This window comes from Azolla caroliniana, unplaced genomic scaffold (assembly GCF_043228905.1).
Source record: "Azolla caroliniana isolate FFs.n. ecotype wild unplaced genomic scaffold, voAzoCaro1.0.p SCAF_872, whole genome shotgun sequence".
NCBI classification, from domain to species: domain Eukaryota; kingdom Viridiplantae; phylum Streptophyta; class Polypodiopsida; order Salviniales; family Salviniaceae; genus Azolla; species Azolla caroliniana.
In genome coordinates, this window is record NW_028231307.1 from 1 (window position 1) to 14381 (window position 14381).

General features: G+C 38.0%; 3 protein-coding genes across 3 annotated transcripts; 2 read left to right on the plus strand and 1 right to left on the minus strand.

Moving 5' to 3' along the window:
• The first annotated feature begins 605 nt into the window (after positions 1–605).
• On the plus strand, positions 606–3650 carry LOC147847555 (pentatricopeptide repeat-containing protein At5g39350-like). Its single transcript, XM_087339056.1, has one exon. The coding sequence runs from the start codon at positions 768–770 to the stop codon at positions 3396–3398; it is 2631 nt and encodes an 876-aa protein (XP_087195182.1). The 5' UTR covers positions 606–767; the 3' UTR covers positions 3399–3650.
• A 5103-nt stretch (positions 3651–8753) lies between these two features.
• On the plus strand, positions 8754–10096 carry LOC147847556 (uncharacterized). Its single transcript, XM_087339055.1, has 2 exons — positions 8754–9058; positions 9838–10096. The coding sequence occupies exons 1-2, from the start codon at positions 8885–8887 to the stop codon at positions 9910–9912; spliced, it is 249 nt and encodes an 82-aa protein (XP_087195181.1). The 5' UTR covers positions 8754–8884; the 3' UTR covers positions 9913–10096.
• A 1731-nt stretch (positions 10097–11827) lies between these two features.
• On the minus strand, positions 11828–13997 carry LOC147847557 (protein NUCLEAR FUSION DEFECTIVE 4-like; the record flags this gene model as incomplete). The annotated part of the gene is made up of 2 exons (XM_087339053.1): positions 11828–12471; positions 12952–13997. Coding segments are annotated over 2 exons (1542 nt in total), but the record flags the coding sequence as incomplete, so codon positions are not given.
• Positions 13998–14381: the final 384 nt, after the last annotated feature.

Here is a 14381-nt window from a genome sequence, read left to right on the forward strand (position 1 = left end):
AGGCCATGGTATCGAGATCATAAGTAGAAATGAAAGTTAACACCACAACAAGGTACCATATCTATGGTAACTGACCATGACACGATTATGTGCAAATACATACAAGAATAAAAGAGTATCATCGTTGGTCACTGAAGGGGACAATAAGAGTAGCTAGGAGGATGACGTATGGAAAGCCATAGGCTACGTCCACAACTAAAACTTCCACCATCCCCAACGGGACCACATGAAGGCGTAAGTATGGCAATCGAGGTAGAATAGGAATATTATTTACATCAATTATTAGCAAACACAGCCATACACATGGGGTTCTCTTGATTACTTTCATTGATATCTTAGGTGTGCCTAGGCATGTGGGAGACATATTATTTATGTTGCCAAAATATTGAACAACGAAAAACAATGGAGGAGGCTACCAGCAAGCAGGTAGGTAATTGCTAATAGGTATGGTAAAATCTCTTAACACCTAAAAGGTGTGACGACTCACTCGCCCAGTTTCTCGAGTGAGTTATAACATCAGAATAGAGTGAAAACAAGGGAATGTATACGGCAGAAGGAGCTGAGGCCTAGCGGGAATTTGGAAGATGGATTCTTTGAACAGAATGAAATATAAGAGAATGCATATAGCGAGAGGGAGCTCAGTCAGGCCCAGCGATTATGCTTCAAAAGAAGCGGAAATATGAAGTGGGGTCCTTAGATTCCCTCTTGCATAGTGTGGGTCTGGGTCGATTGATTTATTTCTGATATAATATGTATTCGTCGCTGGAATGCGCAGAGCCCACATAGTGTGCTTTCATCTTCATCGCCGAAAAGCAAATTTCTCCACAGCTCTTGCACAGAAGGTGCAAAATACACATGTCTTTGAAGGTTTGATAAGATCACTATGCAAAGAAGGGCGTCTTAAGGAGGCTATTAACATTATGGAAAAATTAGATAAAAAGAAACCCTTTATATGGATGAAAACTTTTCACTGCCTTCTAGATGTATGTGCACTCGAAGGAAACATAGTATCAGGGTTAGAGGTACATTACCTTATCATCAAACATGGGTTCAGTTCAAATGCTTTTATCGCCCGAAGATTGATTAGAATGTTTGTGGCTTGTGAAAGCTTATCAAAGGCTAATGAAGTGTTTTCTCAATTGGTAGAACAAAGTGTGTTCACATGGTGTTCAATCATATTAGCTCATATGAGGCTAGATAACAATATTGAACAAACTCTCGAGTTATTTCGTCGAATGCATCTCTCGAATGTGATGTTAGATTCTCACACATATGTGGTTATTCTTAAAGCTTGCTCCAATTCTGCCTCACTATGTCAAGGCAAGATTTTCCATCTCTACATCCTGCAAGAAATCAGCTTGCAATCTAATGTAGTGGTAGGGAACGCTCTTATAAGTTTGTATATAAGTTGTGGAGTCATCGATGATGCGAGAAAAGTGTTCATTGAACTACGAGAACGGGATGTGGTATCGTGGAACACAATGATTGGTGGATTCTCTTCCCTTAATGAGGGAAGTCATGAGGCTTTCAATTTCTTTTGGCAAATGCAAATGGAAGGTGTTGAGCCTGATAGAGTTACATATATTCATATGCTAAGAGTATGTACATATGTGGAATCCTTAACATTAGGAAAGTTGATTCATGGGTTCCTCTTTGAGCATGGAATTACTTTGAGTGAAGCCATAGGAAATGCATTGATCGATATGTATGCAAAGTTGGATAACTTGGAGGAGGCTTGTAAAATCTTTAGAAGAATGAAAGCGCCTAGTTTGGTAACATGGTGTGCATTAATTGATGCCCATGGACAACAAGGACTTGCCCTTGAGGCTCTTGAGCTTTTTGAAGAGATGCAAGCAAAGTTTATAGATCCAGATGAAATTTTGCTTGTAACTATTCTAAGGCCATGCACCGAGGTACGAGCCCTTGATCATGGAAGGCATATCCATGCCTGTATAATAAAAAAGGGTTATGTAATAGATGCAATAATTGGAGACTCTCTTGTGAGTTTCTACTGTAGATGCGGAAAGGTCAATGATGCTAGAGTTGTGTTTGATGCATTGCACGAGGTTAATGCTGTCACATGGAGTACAATAATAACTGGATATGCACAAAAGAGACAATTCCGAGATGCATTGTTTCTTTTCTCGAAGATGCAATATGCAGGCGTGTGTCTGGAACAAAGCACATATCTTAGTGTCTTGAAATTGTGCACCTGTGAGATTGATGTAAGCTGGGGAATGGTTCTACATGATCAAATCGTGAAGATAGGACTAGAAACCAATGTATTTATTGCATGCGCCCTCATGAAAGCCTATATAAGATCTGGGAGTCTATCAGATGCCCGCCTTATCTTCAATAAGTCAACGAAACAAGATGTGATGATATGGAATGTGATGTTGTCTGGCTATGCACAACATGATGGTGTAGAGGCTTTGCATTTTTTTGTGCAAATGCATGAAAAAGGGCACGCAGACCTACTAAATGCAACTACATTTTCAAGTGTCTTGAAGGCATGCCGTGTAACAGGAGCTCTTCGTAGGGGGAGGATAATTCATAGTTACATTCTCGAAAGAGGAGTTCAAGCTGATACGCACTTAGGAACTGGTCTTACCATGATGTATGCAATGTGTGGGGTCCTTCGAGATGGTTGCAAAGCATTTGAAGATGGACCAAAGGATGCTGTGTCATCTTGGAATGCAATCATTACAGGGTGTGCACAACATCAAGATTATGATTCAGCACGACAATATTTTGATCTGATGTTAAGGAGAAACTTGAAACCCAATAATGCGACATTTGCTAGTCTCCTTTCTTCTTGCAATGTAAGAGCTGCTATTCAGCTTTTCAAGGAGATGATGAATGAATACCACATATTAGGGGAGTCTAATCATTATGATTGCTTTATCAATCTCCTTGGGCGAGGAGGGTATCTAAGTGATGCAGAGAATATACTCTTGACCATTCCAATGCTTCCATCGTCATCATCACTAGAGGTTGACAATACGGGGTGGATCTCTTTACTCAACAATTGCAAAGCTCATGGAAATGTGGAGTTAGGAGAAGGATGCTTCGACCATTGGGTCTTAAGGAATGGTAAGAATGCGGCCGGATATCTTCTCATGTCTGATATATATGTGGAGAAGGGCATGTTTGAGGATGCGGAAAATGTAGAGAAACTCCGTAATGGTGTGAATGCATGGAAGAAGCCAGGAAAGGCATGTCTCGAGGTCTATAATGATGTATATGAGTTTGTTGTGGGAGATGCCTCGTCGCCTCCAAATCTTGATGTCAGAGAGAAGTTTCTGAGGTTGAAAGTGAAGTTAAAAGATGAGGGATACTTCCCTAATTTTCATTCGGCTTTTCAATCATATAGCATGACTTTGCAAGAGGTAAAATAAACTGTAGCTGGAAATCAAGTTCCATTGCTTGCTACAATGTCATGAGGAATGTATATTGAAAAACCTGAAATTTAAGTCATTGGGGCATTATCCAAATCTATGGGCTAAGTGGCAGTTCTAACAGCAATAAGCCCATGGTGGGTCCATTGCTTGCTACAATGCAATATGTGGTATCATCAACATCAAGTTATTTATGCCATTTCCACATTCTCCTATTCTATGAATAGAAAGCCAATTCAAGTTGTTTATACACGTGTGCAAAATGTACATGATGAAGAATGTGACATTTATGACAACTCTATGGCTTGGATCATAATTTTGATGGGTTCAATCTAAAGATTTATCCTGTCATGTATCTATTGAGCCTCAAGAATTGTCTATTATATGAACCTAAAGCTTGTATTTTGTGGGTCTATACCCTTGATCTATGACAGTATATTATAATCTTGACATCTCAATTAGAAACATGTTGAATCTTTGTTTTCATCATGCATCTATTGTACATGGATACACATTCATACTGAATAAGTAAATTTCAGCTTTAGTCAGTTTGGCACAAACACAAACATATGCAACATGCACATTCACATAATTATATGTTTCCCCTAATGATCTTAGTTAACTACCCAGAAAGGTGGAGGTTAGCCCACTTAGGTCAATGCATTCAATTCTTGTATTAAATGACGATTACCATGTCCCCCCCCCCCTCTGACACAAATTTTTTCCTTGGTCAAAGAAGAATGTGATCATAAAATTCCTCTGTGTTAGCAAATTGCACCAATTTTTATTGCCATTTAAACAACTTGAAATTATGAGTGCGTTAGATAGTCGCTTTTTTATGCAAATTGGCTCATATTTGCCTCACAACACTTCTTTAGGCTCTAATACCAATCGTTTTGGTGATGATCTAATATGCATAATATGGAGATTCTTTTAAGATGATTTGTGGCTTGATTGTGAGGAGTTATGGTTGTTGTTTTTATACATATATGTATATATGTATATATATATACCACACAAACTCAAGGCTTTGGGTAAGGAGATTCAATGCCACGAGTTGTAGAATTCATAGTAATTGAATGTTGGGCTTTTGCCATGTAACATTATTGCCCAATTTCTAAGAGGGTGTTTGCTAATATACAAATCATGTAGTTGCTCGAAGTAAGACCAACAATAAAGTTAATGAGACATTGTTTGCACACTAGAGTAGAAAGTCAAAGATTTTTCTCTATGCATAACACCATAAAATTGAGATATTCCTCATAATCCTTGGTTATGTTTATGAGTATCGTTTGAGCGTTTTTCCTTCTTTCTTGAAATGCTTGTTGTGTTTGACACTAGAGAATGCTTCACACTATTCTTGAATACATACACGCGCACACACATGGATGGGTGCATGTATGTAGTATATACAAACATATGTAAACATATATAGAATCATTTTCACAATTTTGAATTATTGCAACATTAATCTTGAGCTTTTCGTTAGTTCCCCCGTAAAGCAGTAAACTAGTAAATGTTAGAAAAAAAGGTTGAAGCATCTTGCAATGATGTACATAACCGATTGGATGGATTGGAAGCATTATAGATTGGGGATAGAGATGAATCAACTACATACTAATAACAATAATGGATCACATAATCGAGGAAAATGAGGCAACAAAATGTATACGTATAACAAGGCTTAGATGTAACATAAGTATTTCCTCCCCTCCAAACTATGTATGTAAATGTTACATAGTTGGGACTATGTATGTAATGTTGTACATATATAGTTGGGAGGGTAGGGCATCTCTGAAAATATGGGAAAACCGAGATCTTAGACTGATATTTCATTTCAGAATGTCCAACTTCCCATTCTTGTCCACCTGATGTGAAAGGAAACATACAAACCCTAATTTGTTAGCTGTATATATACTTCGACATAGCCCCTCCCAGCGTCGTGTCGGAGTGCGAAGCTTTCCATGGCCAGTGATGATCGAAAATGATATATATTACCTACATTGTCAGATTTCATAGTTGATGAGAAGTCAGTAGCTGAGGCCACAAGAAAGCTCTTTCTCTCTCTCTCTCTCTCTCTCCTTAGTTTTCGATTACTGTTTCTCCCCTGCCCTTCTTGTTATTTAATTTTATGTTGTTTTCTTCCTCTGTAGCTTCTGCTTCTGTTTTCTGGGTCTTTGTTTCCTTGCTTGCTTATCGTCCTTTCTTTGTATCATACTTTTGCATATGAAATATGTGACTTGTCTGTGCTCAAATCTAATGTATTAAATAGGATACTGTATAGCTACTGTGGATTAAGACTGGTTGCCATATACATGACCGAAAGACATACACGACAAACCCGTGATTTAACTTCAGACAGAACTAATCCACAAAACTCGCCGTTAGAAATCAAGAGATAATGTATAACAGTATGACCGGCCAGACGCATAGCTTACAAATGCCTCTATTGCACAAATTTGGTCATGTCTCCACCACTATTACACAATATCCAGCATCATGAGACATATCATGTATCCCTGCAGATGATAGTTCTTCGCGCAGTTGATATTACATTTGATGCCAATCATTCCATTGGTAACAGGTGACACAGTATGAAGACTATGTCGTATCCCCGATTTTAATTATGTAATTACCATAATAACTGAACATTGTCCGAAGAACGAAGTCTCTCGAATGCTTTAAGATTCGTGGAATGGCCCAATCCTGTAATCTAGTTTTGATTGTCCTCTTCCATTGACTGAGCAAAGTCTGTTGAAAGCTTGGCGTAAAGCTCTACAATTTGGGAGATGTTCCCATTGAGCACCCGGATTAGGCCCACATTGCGGGTGAGTTTCTCGGGTAATCAGCTCTCGTGGTTCTCATTAATTTCATGGATAAGGATTCGGTTCTGGTCTAGGATTTCCTGTACTTGGGAGAACTTTGTCTGGAAATTCTGCCAAACCTGGTGCCTCTGGATAATGTTAACGTATTTCTCATGAATCTCCTCCTGGGTTGGGAACTTCTCATTTCCGGCCATCTCATGTGGTTGCCCTATAGGCTCCCAGTAGATTGCTTCAGGAAACACCCTATTCTGAATACAAGCAGCAAAACAAGCTCACCTGTCTTCCTATTTCTGCATGTATTGTCTACCTGTGGCCGTCTTAGTATCTGCCTCTGAGTTTCTTTCTTATCCTCTGTAGCGATCAGCCCTCTTTCTCTCAATTCCTCTCTCCTCCTCTCTACCAAAATCTAACTTCTTTACTCTGTGTCTGTGTCTGTGTGTCTCTCTCTCTGGTTTTCCGGATCTGAGCAGCATCTTTTGGCGGGCGATTTATGTACATAATTATACGGACTCGAGAGAGATTTTGGGCAGACTCGAGATCCGGAAGAAAAGATGATAATATCTTGGCCCTTTTTATACTACACTCCCATAGGTCCACATGGGCGAAGAAAACCAATGGTGTGAGGCCACGTGGTCGAGCCTCGATCGACCCACGTGGCAGAAATTTTATTTTTTTGTATTCCCCTCTCAAAATACTGTTCCTTTTGAAATTTCTGTGTCGCCCATCTCACCCATCCCCTCCTTTCTTTTACAGCCTTGCTCTGTCTGCCTGTGCCTGTGGACGGCATTTTCTTTTAATTCTAAATGAATGCTTCGTATGATCGATTTCTCACTGAGACAATACTTAATATTTAGTAGTAGACTTGCTCTTTATCTCCACTTTTCTTTCATGTACTCTACTTACCTACCTACAAAGTAAATGAAAGATCGTGAACCACTTACACACATTATTACCACACGAACACACCCACCACCGTCACACACAAAGAGAGAGAGAGAGAGAGAGAGAGAGAGAGAGAGAGAAGATGATTGTGATCACGATTCACGTATGCAACAAGAATGTTGTTGAATTGATATATATTTGGCAAATATCGAAGAATCAAATTTAATTTAGTGGAAATTTTGGATGTTAGAGCATGTGGGGATCATTTCCTCATCTGCATATTCAGGTTTTCTATTGGCTTTAGAAGACTAAAAATTTGGGAACAAACGAATTCTACATACCATTAATATAATTGTGTGTTCTTACCAAAAAGAAAAAAGAGGCAGGGTTGCCACATTCAAGCATGCCAAACAAATCGAAAGAGGGGGGTGTGGGTTTATCATGTTCACTTAGAAACGAAGGAATTAGGGCACGAAGTTCTGATCATGGTACATATTAGGTAAGAATTGCAATCATGTTTGTTGAATAAAGCAAATGGAGGTCCCAAATTCCGATATTTATATTCACAAGAATGCATGTGATGTCTTTGGTTACCCTTGTTTCCTTGACCAATGCCATAGGCTCATACAATTCTTTTTTTTATGGTACATAATAGTTTACGATTCATCTTTGGAGATGAGAGGAAAAGCATAATCAATTTTTGTCTTTCGCAATTAGATATGATACATTTATTAAGGCTGAAAATAAAAGGAATAGCACATTTCATAAAAAAGAAGGAAAAACACCAAAACGCCTTAGATTTGCCCTTCAGTTCTTAAATGCCGCAAAGCTAAGTTTTTGCTACCTTCGTGATAACTGACTTCATTGTTTGTTAATCAAGAAGTTTTTCTTAAAAACTTGAATGCCCCTTTCTTTTTTTTATTCTAGTTATGAGCCTATGAAAAAAACACTGCGAAGACTTAGTATGTGTATTGCTTGAGCCATTTTAGATATTCACTACTAGACAGACCACTTGAATGACTAATATTCACTACCATGATCCAGTGTGTTGTTTAAATTGAAACCAACAATGCCAAACCATAATCATATAGGGTTGATTTGTGTCGGTTCATTGTGTAACATATAGTATTCATTACACTTATTAGTGATCAAGAGACGTTCCTAGGAGGAGGTGAGCATGACATTTCGAGTGTCATAGCATTTACTATTGATGAACAAGACTCTCCAAAGTCACTCAAAGGTGCATTAAATATTTATTTACGATGCAATCATGTCTCAGGCAAAGTATATATCGGGCAATAATAAGACGGTGCAATAACAAAATCTATTATTGGGCATTGTTCAAAGCAAGGGTCGAGTCTTGTGAAATAGGTTTTCAGATGACGAGGAATCGAGATAACCTTCTTTCAAAGTGACTTTATTATGATACCCTTAACTTCTCTTGAGCAATCGGCTTAGATACCGAGCCATGAGGTACTCAAAAATTACTCGGCAAACAACTCTTTAGCGAGGTTTCCGAAAGTGTGTGTAAGGTCGTGAAGGTTTTAGAAACTGCGTAAAATGCCCCCCCTGAGTTTTTAGAATTCGCATTGGGAATACCCTCACAACTATAGCAATTATGTACATACATACATTTGATCTCCTCAAATTGGCTCATGGAGCACAGAAGAAGCAAAGCTATGGTGAAGCCATGCTCCGGATCCTTTGATTCCACGCAACATCGACACCTCTTTCCTCTCTGTTCCCTCTCTCCCTATCCGACTCTTCTTCCCTTCATCCATGGCCACAAACCCTCGTAACCCTACTCACCCTAACCCTAACCCTAACCCTAACCCCGACCCTCCTTGCTCTCTTGAAGCTTTGTCTCTTCTCAACTGTGTCACTGACAAGCCGTATGATCCCGAAAGATGCATTGCGCTTCTTTCTGTTCTTCGATCTTGCGTCGAGAAAAAGGTAGGTTCAATATATCATCGTCTTCCTCTACTTCTAAATTCCATGCAACGTGCTTTTTGTGCTATTTCTCTTGCGGTTATCTACACATACTGATTGTATCATCACATGATAGGTTTAAGCGGTATTTTTTCTTCAAGAGTTATGTATGTATATATATTCTGTTTAATCTGATAGAAATGATGGCTTGAGATCATGGTTGCTTTTTTATTCAGTTTTGGTAATCAAGCAATGGTGAGTTCCAGATACCACACACATTATTAGTTCACACATTTCTTGCTTTTTCATCCAGTGTTTCTAAGCATGCCATGATTTTTAGGGTTTAGGCGTCATATACCAGTAGTTCTTATCAAAGTGATTGGTTCAGACAGTTACTGCCTTGTGAATTAGTAGTTCTTGGTATCTCATGGTCATTTACACATACTAGCGGATCTCAATAAAATGATAGGTTAAGACAATTCGTGCCATTTTAGTAATTCATCGGAAGAGTGTCATGAGTTTTTAGGGGGTTTAGTGCTTAGGATTGCATATATCCGAGACTCATTAAAATGATGGGTAGGAATCTTCTTTCCTTTTGATTCAGTTTTTCCAAGCATCTTATACTAATTTTTATATACTATCATCTGATACAGACCATTCTTGACTTTCGGTTTAGTTTTTCTATATTCGTTGTGTGCATTTGCATGTACCGTGGGTATGATATAATGATAGCTTCCGACTGATCATGCCTTCCAATACGATTTTTCGCTCAACTTTCAATATGGTTTGGTCTTTTAATGCAGAACGTTATCAGGTTTTCACTAGCAAAAGAAGGGACAGGTTCATTACCTGCAACACAGCCAAGGACATCTAATTGAGCCATGCACTTCATACAATATCTTCATGTAGAAAAAGAAAGACAAAGTGCTACTTTTGATATATTAATGCTTTTCATGTTGTATTCGGGGGAAGTTTGACATGACACAAATTGGATTGAAAGTTAGTTTGCATTTAAAATTTTTTATCTTGTTGTTTAAATTGGGATTTGCTCTTTATATTGAATCTGTAAATTCATACACAGTTTCATAAGCAAAAAGGTGCAAAAATGCATACGGGGAATGATGTTGAGTATTTATGCATATGCTCTTTCTCTCATGCATGGCTTTCATTTAGAGCCAGCTACTGGCTGTTTACATTAGGCAGTTATGTTATGTATCTCTGCCTTGCATTTATCTTCGCATTGTATTGAATACCATGATTCATGTTTTGTATCTCCTCCTCCTAGCATTTATCTTCTCATTGTATTCAGTCTTCTTTGACTGTAGTCTTGCTGTGAGTTATTGAGAATTGATGAGTGCATATTGTGATAAGAGATCAGGGTTAGATCAAAGGATTTCTCACATAAATGGAGTTTATTAAAGATGATTTGTAAGCTACATATAATCTGAGAAGGAGAATTCAATAGTGATTGAGGTCATGATATGTCTAAAGCAAAATATAATATAGATACCATAAAGAAAAAGGCGTCTAGAAGGAATACCAAGTGTATGTTTTCAAGGCAAATGTCACCACACTTCATTTTCTCTCATCCTTTCAACAAGTCCCACAACTTTCAGCGTTGGGATGTTCTTATGAATGAGTATTTGAGGCACTTCATATATGGATACAGGCATCAAGCTTTAACCATTCTAGCATTGTCCTATTATGAGACATATTAGTGCAGTTTTAGATCTACATTCCGATTCTCCTTGTTTTCAAGATCCATAGACGATATTTGTTCAATCGAGAATGTCAGGGGTTTGAGGTGGCAAAGGTGCATTTTGACATTTATAGAGCATTTTTACTACAATTTCGTAAGTGTTGCCAATTTCCTTTTCGATCATCTTTGGGCTCTATTAATGTGTCATTTGAGACTTTACAAACTTTATTTGACATTTGGCAAGAAGAAACCATTTTAGGAATCATTATATTGTTGTACAAACACATATTCATTGACACCTATGTTACAACAAAAAAAACTAAAGGCCATTTTTATAATGTCCTTGTATTTCAAAGTAGAAGAAGACAAGAAAATGCCTAAAGTCTTTTGAATAAGTTGTGCAATAAATCCTCAAATAACATAAACAGGTATAAAGCATTAACATCACTCCTAAAACTTTACATCACAGAAAACTTGAACAAAGTTTATGTAGACTTAACTCTAAATTTTGTGGTGTTTCTTTTCTCTCAAAATTCGACTCTTTACAACTTGCCAATTACGTTTCTTATTGTTAATTGAGCTGGTTGTTAGGATCACCCACATTCTTAATTGTGGTTGTCATTAGGATCACCCACATCATGTGCTGAAACATTTACACATTGTCTACTACTACTACTACTACGAGTCATGCTAATTGTAGTAAAGACACATACTAATGCTAGAACATGTAACGTTCTTTGAGAATATTTCCACTACACTTTCTTTGAGAATATTTCCACTCACAGGACTAAAAAACTTCATTTCCTTTGTGAACCAATTGTGGTTGTCATTGGGATCACCCACATCATGTGCTGAAACATTTTCACATTGTCTACTACCACTACTACTACGAGTCATGTTAATTGTAGTAAAGACACATACTAATGATAGTACATGTAACATTCTTTGAGAATATTTCCACTACACTTATTGAGATTATTTCCACTCGCGGGACTAAAAAACTTAATTTCCTTTGTGAAGCCTCTATAACATCTTCTTACCAGATATTGGGTTTCCTTGAAACTTTAATGCTACACATCCTTACAATAAACATGTACAATGAACAATGGCAAGAACTTGAATAATTTTTTCACAAGAGTATGAAAGAATCTCTTAGCTTATTTGTTGCACAAAAAGTATAATTTATCCGACTTCAAGATCCAATCTTTTTCCATGTTTCCTCGTACCTTGCCCTTAATTCGTTCACTTCACTCTTGTATCCTCCTTGCCTGATCTTTCGTATAGTGTCTTATATACAATCCGAGTCCGGATAGACAAGATCACGGAAAGCACCACACCGATAACACACACAGCTGACATTATCAAGAAAGTCAAGCGGAAACACACTGCCCCAGTACATGTCGTGGATTCAGATGAAACGACCATGGAATAGAGTCCTACAGCATTTTGCTTTGCCGCTTCTCGGTCATAAAGATAACCTGCAAGGATTCCAGAAAAGAACACTGATCCCACCGGATTTGCAAGAGTGTAGACATTGTAAAGCATGCCAAAGCTTTTCATCCCAAAGATCTCTGAGACAATGGGTGGCACAATACCCCAGTGAGAACCATACCCTATTCCAATGAAAAGAGTTCCAACATATAATGTGCCTGGCCATGCCATAGCAAAAAGGAAATGACCAATCACCATTATGATTTGTGCGAACGCCAGAGCCCATGACCGAGGAAGTGAATACTTTCTGCAGAAGTAGAGCCAATCAACACAAGGAAACCATTACGTGATTATCTAATAAAACTTTATTAAAAATCTAAGAATACTTTATTGATTATCTGAGACACTTGATAGTGATCTAGGACACTTATGAACTGAATCCACAAAAATAAAGCATTGTCTCTTGATGTGATTATCTAAGACCTTGATTAATGATTTAAAACACGGTTGTTTAATCACCTAAAACAATTTTTACCAATGACCTAAGACACTTGAAAGATGATCAAGGACATTGATCAATAGTTAAACATTTGACAAGATATTTTTTGACTAGTTACCTAAGACATTATTAATGATTTAAAACTCTTCAACTAACTACCCAAAACACGATGAACGAACTCAAACTTGACGTATGACCAAAAGACTGATTCATGGCGTAAATGCTAAACTGGAACGGTTTCCTTAAATAATTGACTAATTATCACAAGCAAAAGCTTGGATTGAGCACCTGGCAAGAATTTCTGACGCATAGCCTCCAATAAGACGGCCTAAGAAGTTCCAAATGCTCATCATAGAAACAAAGATGTTTGAATTGCTATATCCTTGAGATTGACTCATTTGCCCCATGTTATCAATGGCAGTCAAACCCGTAGCAGCTCCACATAACAAGGACCAAAAGAGCAACCAAAAGTCAGCCTTCACGAGGGCTTGAAGAAGAGTGAAATCTTCTCCTCGTCTCGGACCCTTCTTTTTCTTCACTCTCACTGCCCCTTTTGCTGCCGCTAATATAATGCGATTTCGAATCTTGGTAATTTCATGCTCTTTTATGTCATCAGGGAGTAGCTCAATATTTACTGGTTTTTCATCCTCTAACTCGCTAAAATCAACCGATCCCGTAAAGCTCCCGGCTCGGCTTGAAGTTTCATTTCGATTTTGCCCTAAATCATTGCTTGTAAAACCAACATCTGCCATTGGAATTTGCTCACTCAAAAGAGGAGTTACAACCTCCGTGTCCTCTCGAGGTGTCCTGACAAGTTGTGAACCAGTAATGATCTTACTGTTCACAGGAACCTGGTTCTTTGTCCTTACATACCATGACACAAGAGGAGTGGCAAGGGGTAGCAATATAAGGAAGAGCAAGATTATAGTGATGGTTAAGCTCAACGAGAAACTTAATGTAACAAAGTCTTGCACGATCAAAACACCCATTAGATAGCTGGCCAAGACAAGGCAATCAGCATAGATGAATGTGAAACCAATAGATTCAGATCTTGTGCTATCTCCTGTCTTCACTCTGATTGGTCGGATAATGTACATAACAAAGACAGCCACCATAGTTGGGCCTACTGCAACAATGAAGAGAAAAGCAGCCTCATCTGGTGCAAAGAAAGTAGTGTATATTTGAGTAAAAATAGCTCCACAAAGTCCCGTAAATCCCTTCAGTAGCCCGACAACATGGCCTCGACTCTTTGGAAAATTGCGAACATTTGTTACCAATGCAGCCGTGTTGAAATAGGTCTCTCCATTTGTGCCAATGAATGTAAGTATACAGATCTACGTAAGGACAATAAGAGTAGAATAGATCAGCCAAGCATATGCAAGGATCCATGCATCTATAAGAAAGAAAGACAAAGAACTAGCTCCTGTAAATTGGCACATTAGGTTAAATGCCTTTATGGACCCTTTGCTACACTGAGACATCTCTACTATAACAAAGGTATATATCTAAATACACAGAATCTAATGACGAAGATGACAGACAATGATGAAGCAGAAGAATTAGAAAATATCATGAGCTACATCCGAATTCGTTTAAGTGAGGTTTCGATGACAAAGCAAGATAAATCAAAACATAGGAATACAGATTTGATGTACAACGAAAAATAGTGATAATGAATACTCTTCAGATCCATAGAGACACACAAAGTGAATGATGAT

Coding starts and splice junctions, on each gene's coding strand:
- LOC147847555 (XM_087339056.1), top strand. CDS start 768: ATGCGCAGAGCCCACATAGTGTGCTTTCATCTTCATCGCCGAAAAGCA.
- LOC147847556 (XM_087339055.1), top strand. CDS start 8,885: ATGGCCACAAACCCTCGTAACCCTACTCACCCTAACCCTAACCCTAAC. Junction 9,059..9,837: donor GATCTTGCGTCGAGAAAAAG/GTAGGTTCAATA, acceptor CTTTTAATGCAG/AACGTTATCAGGTTTTCACT.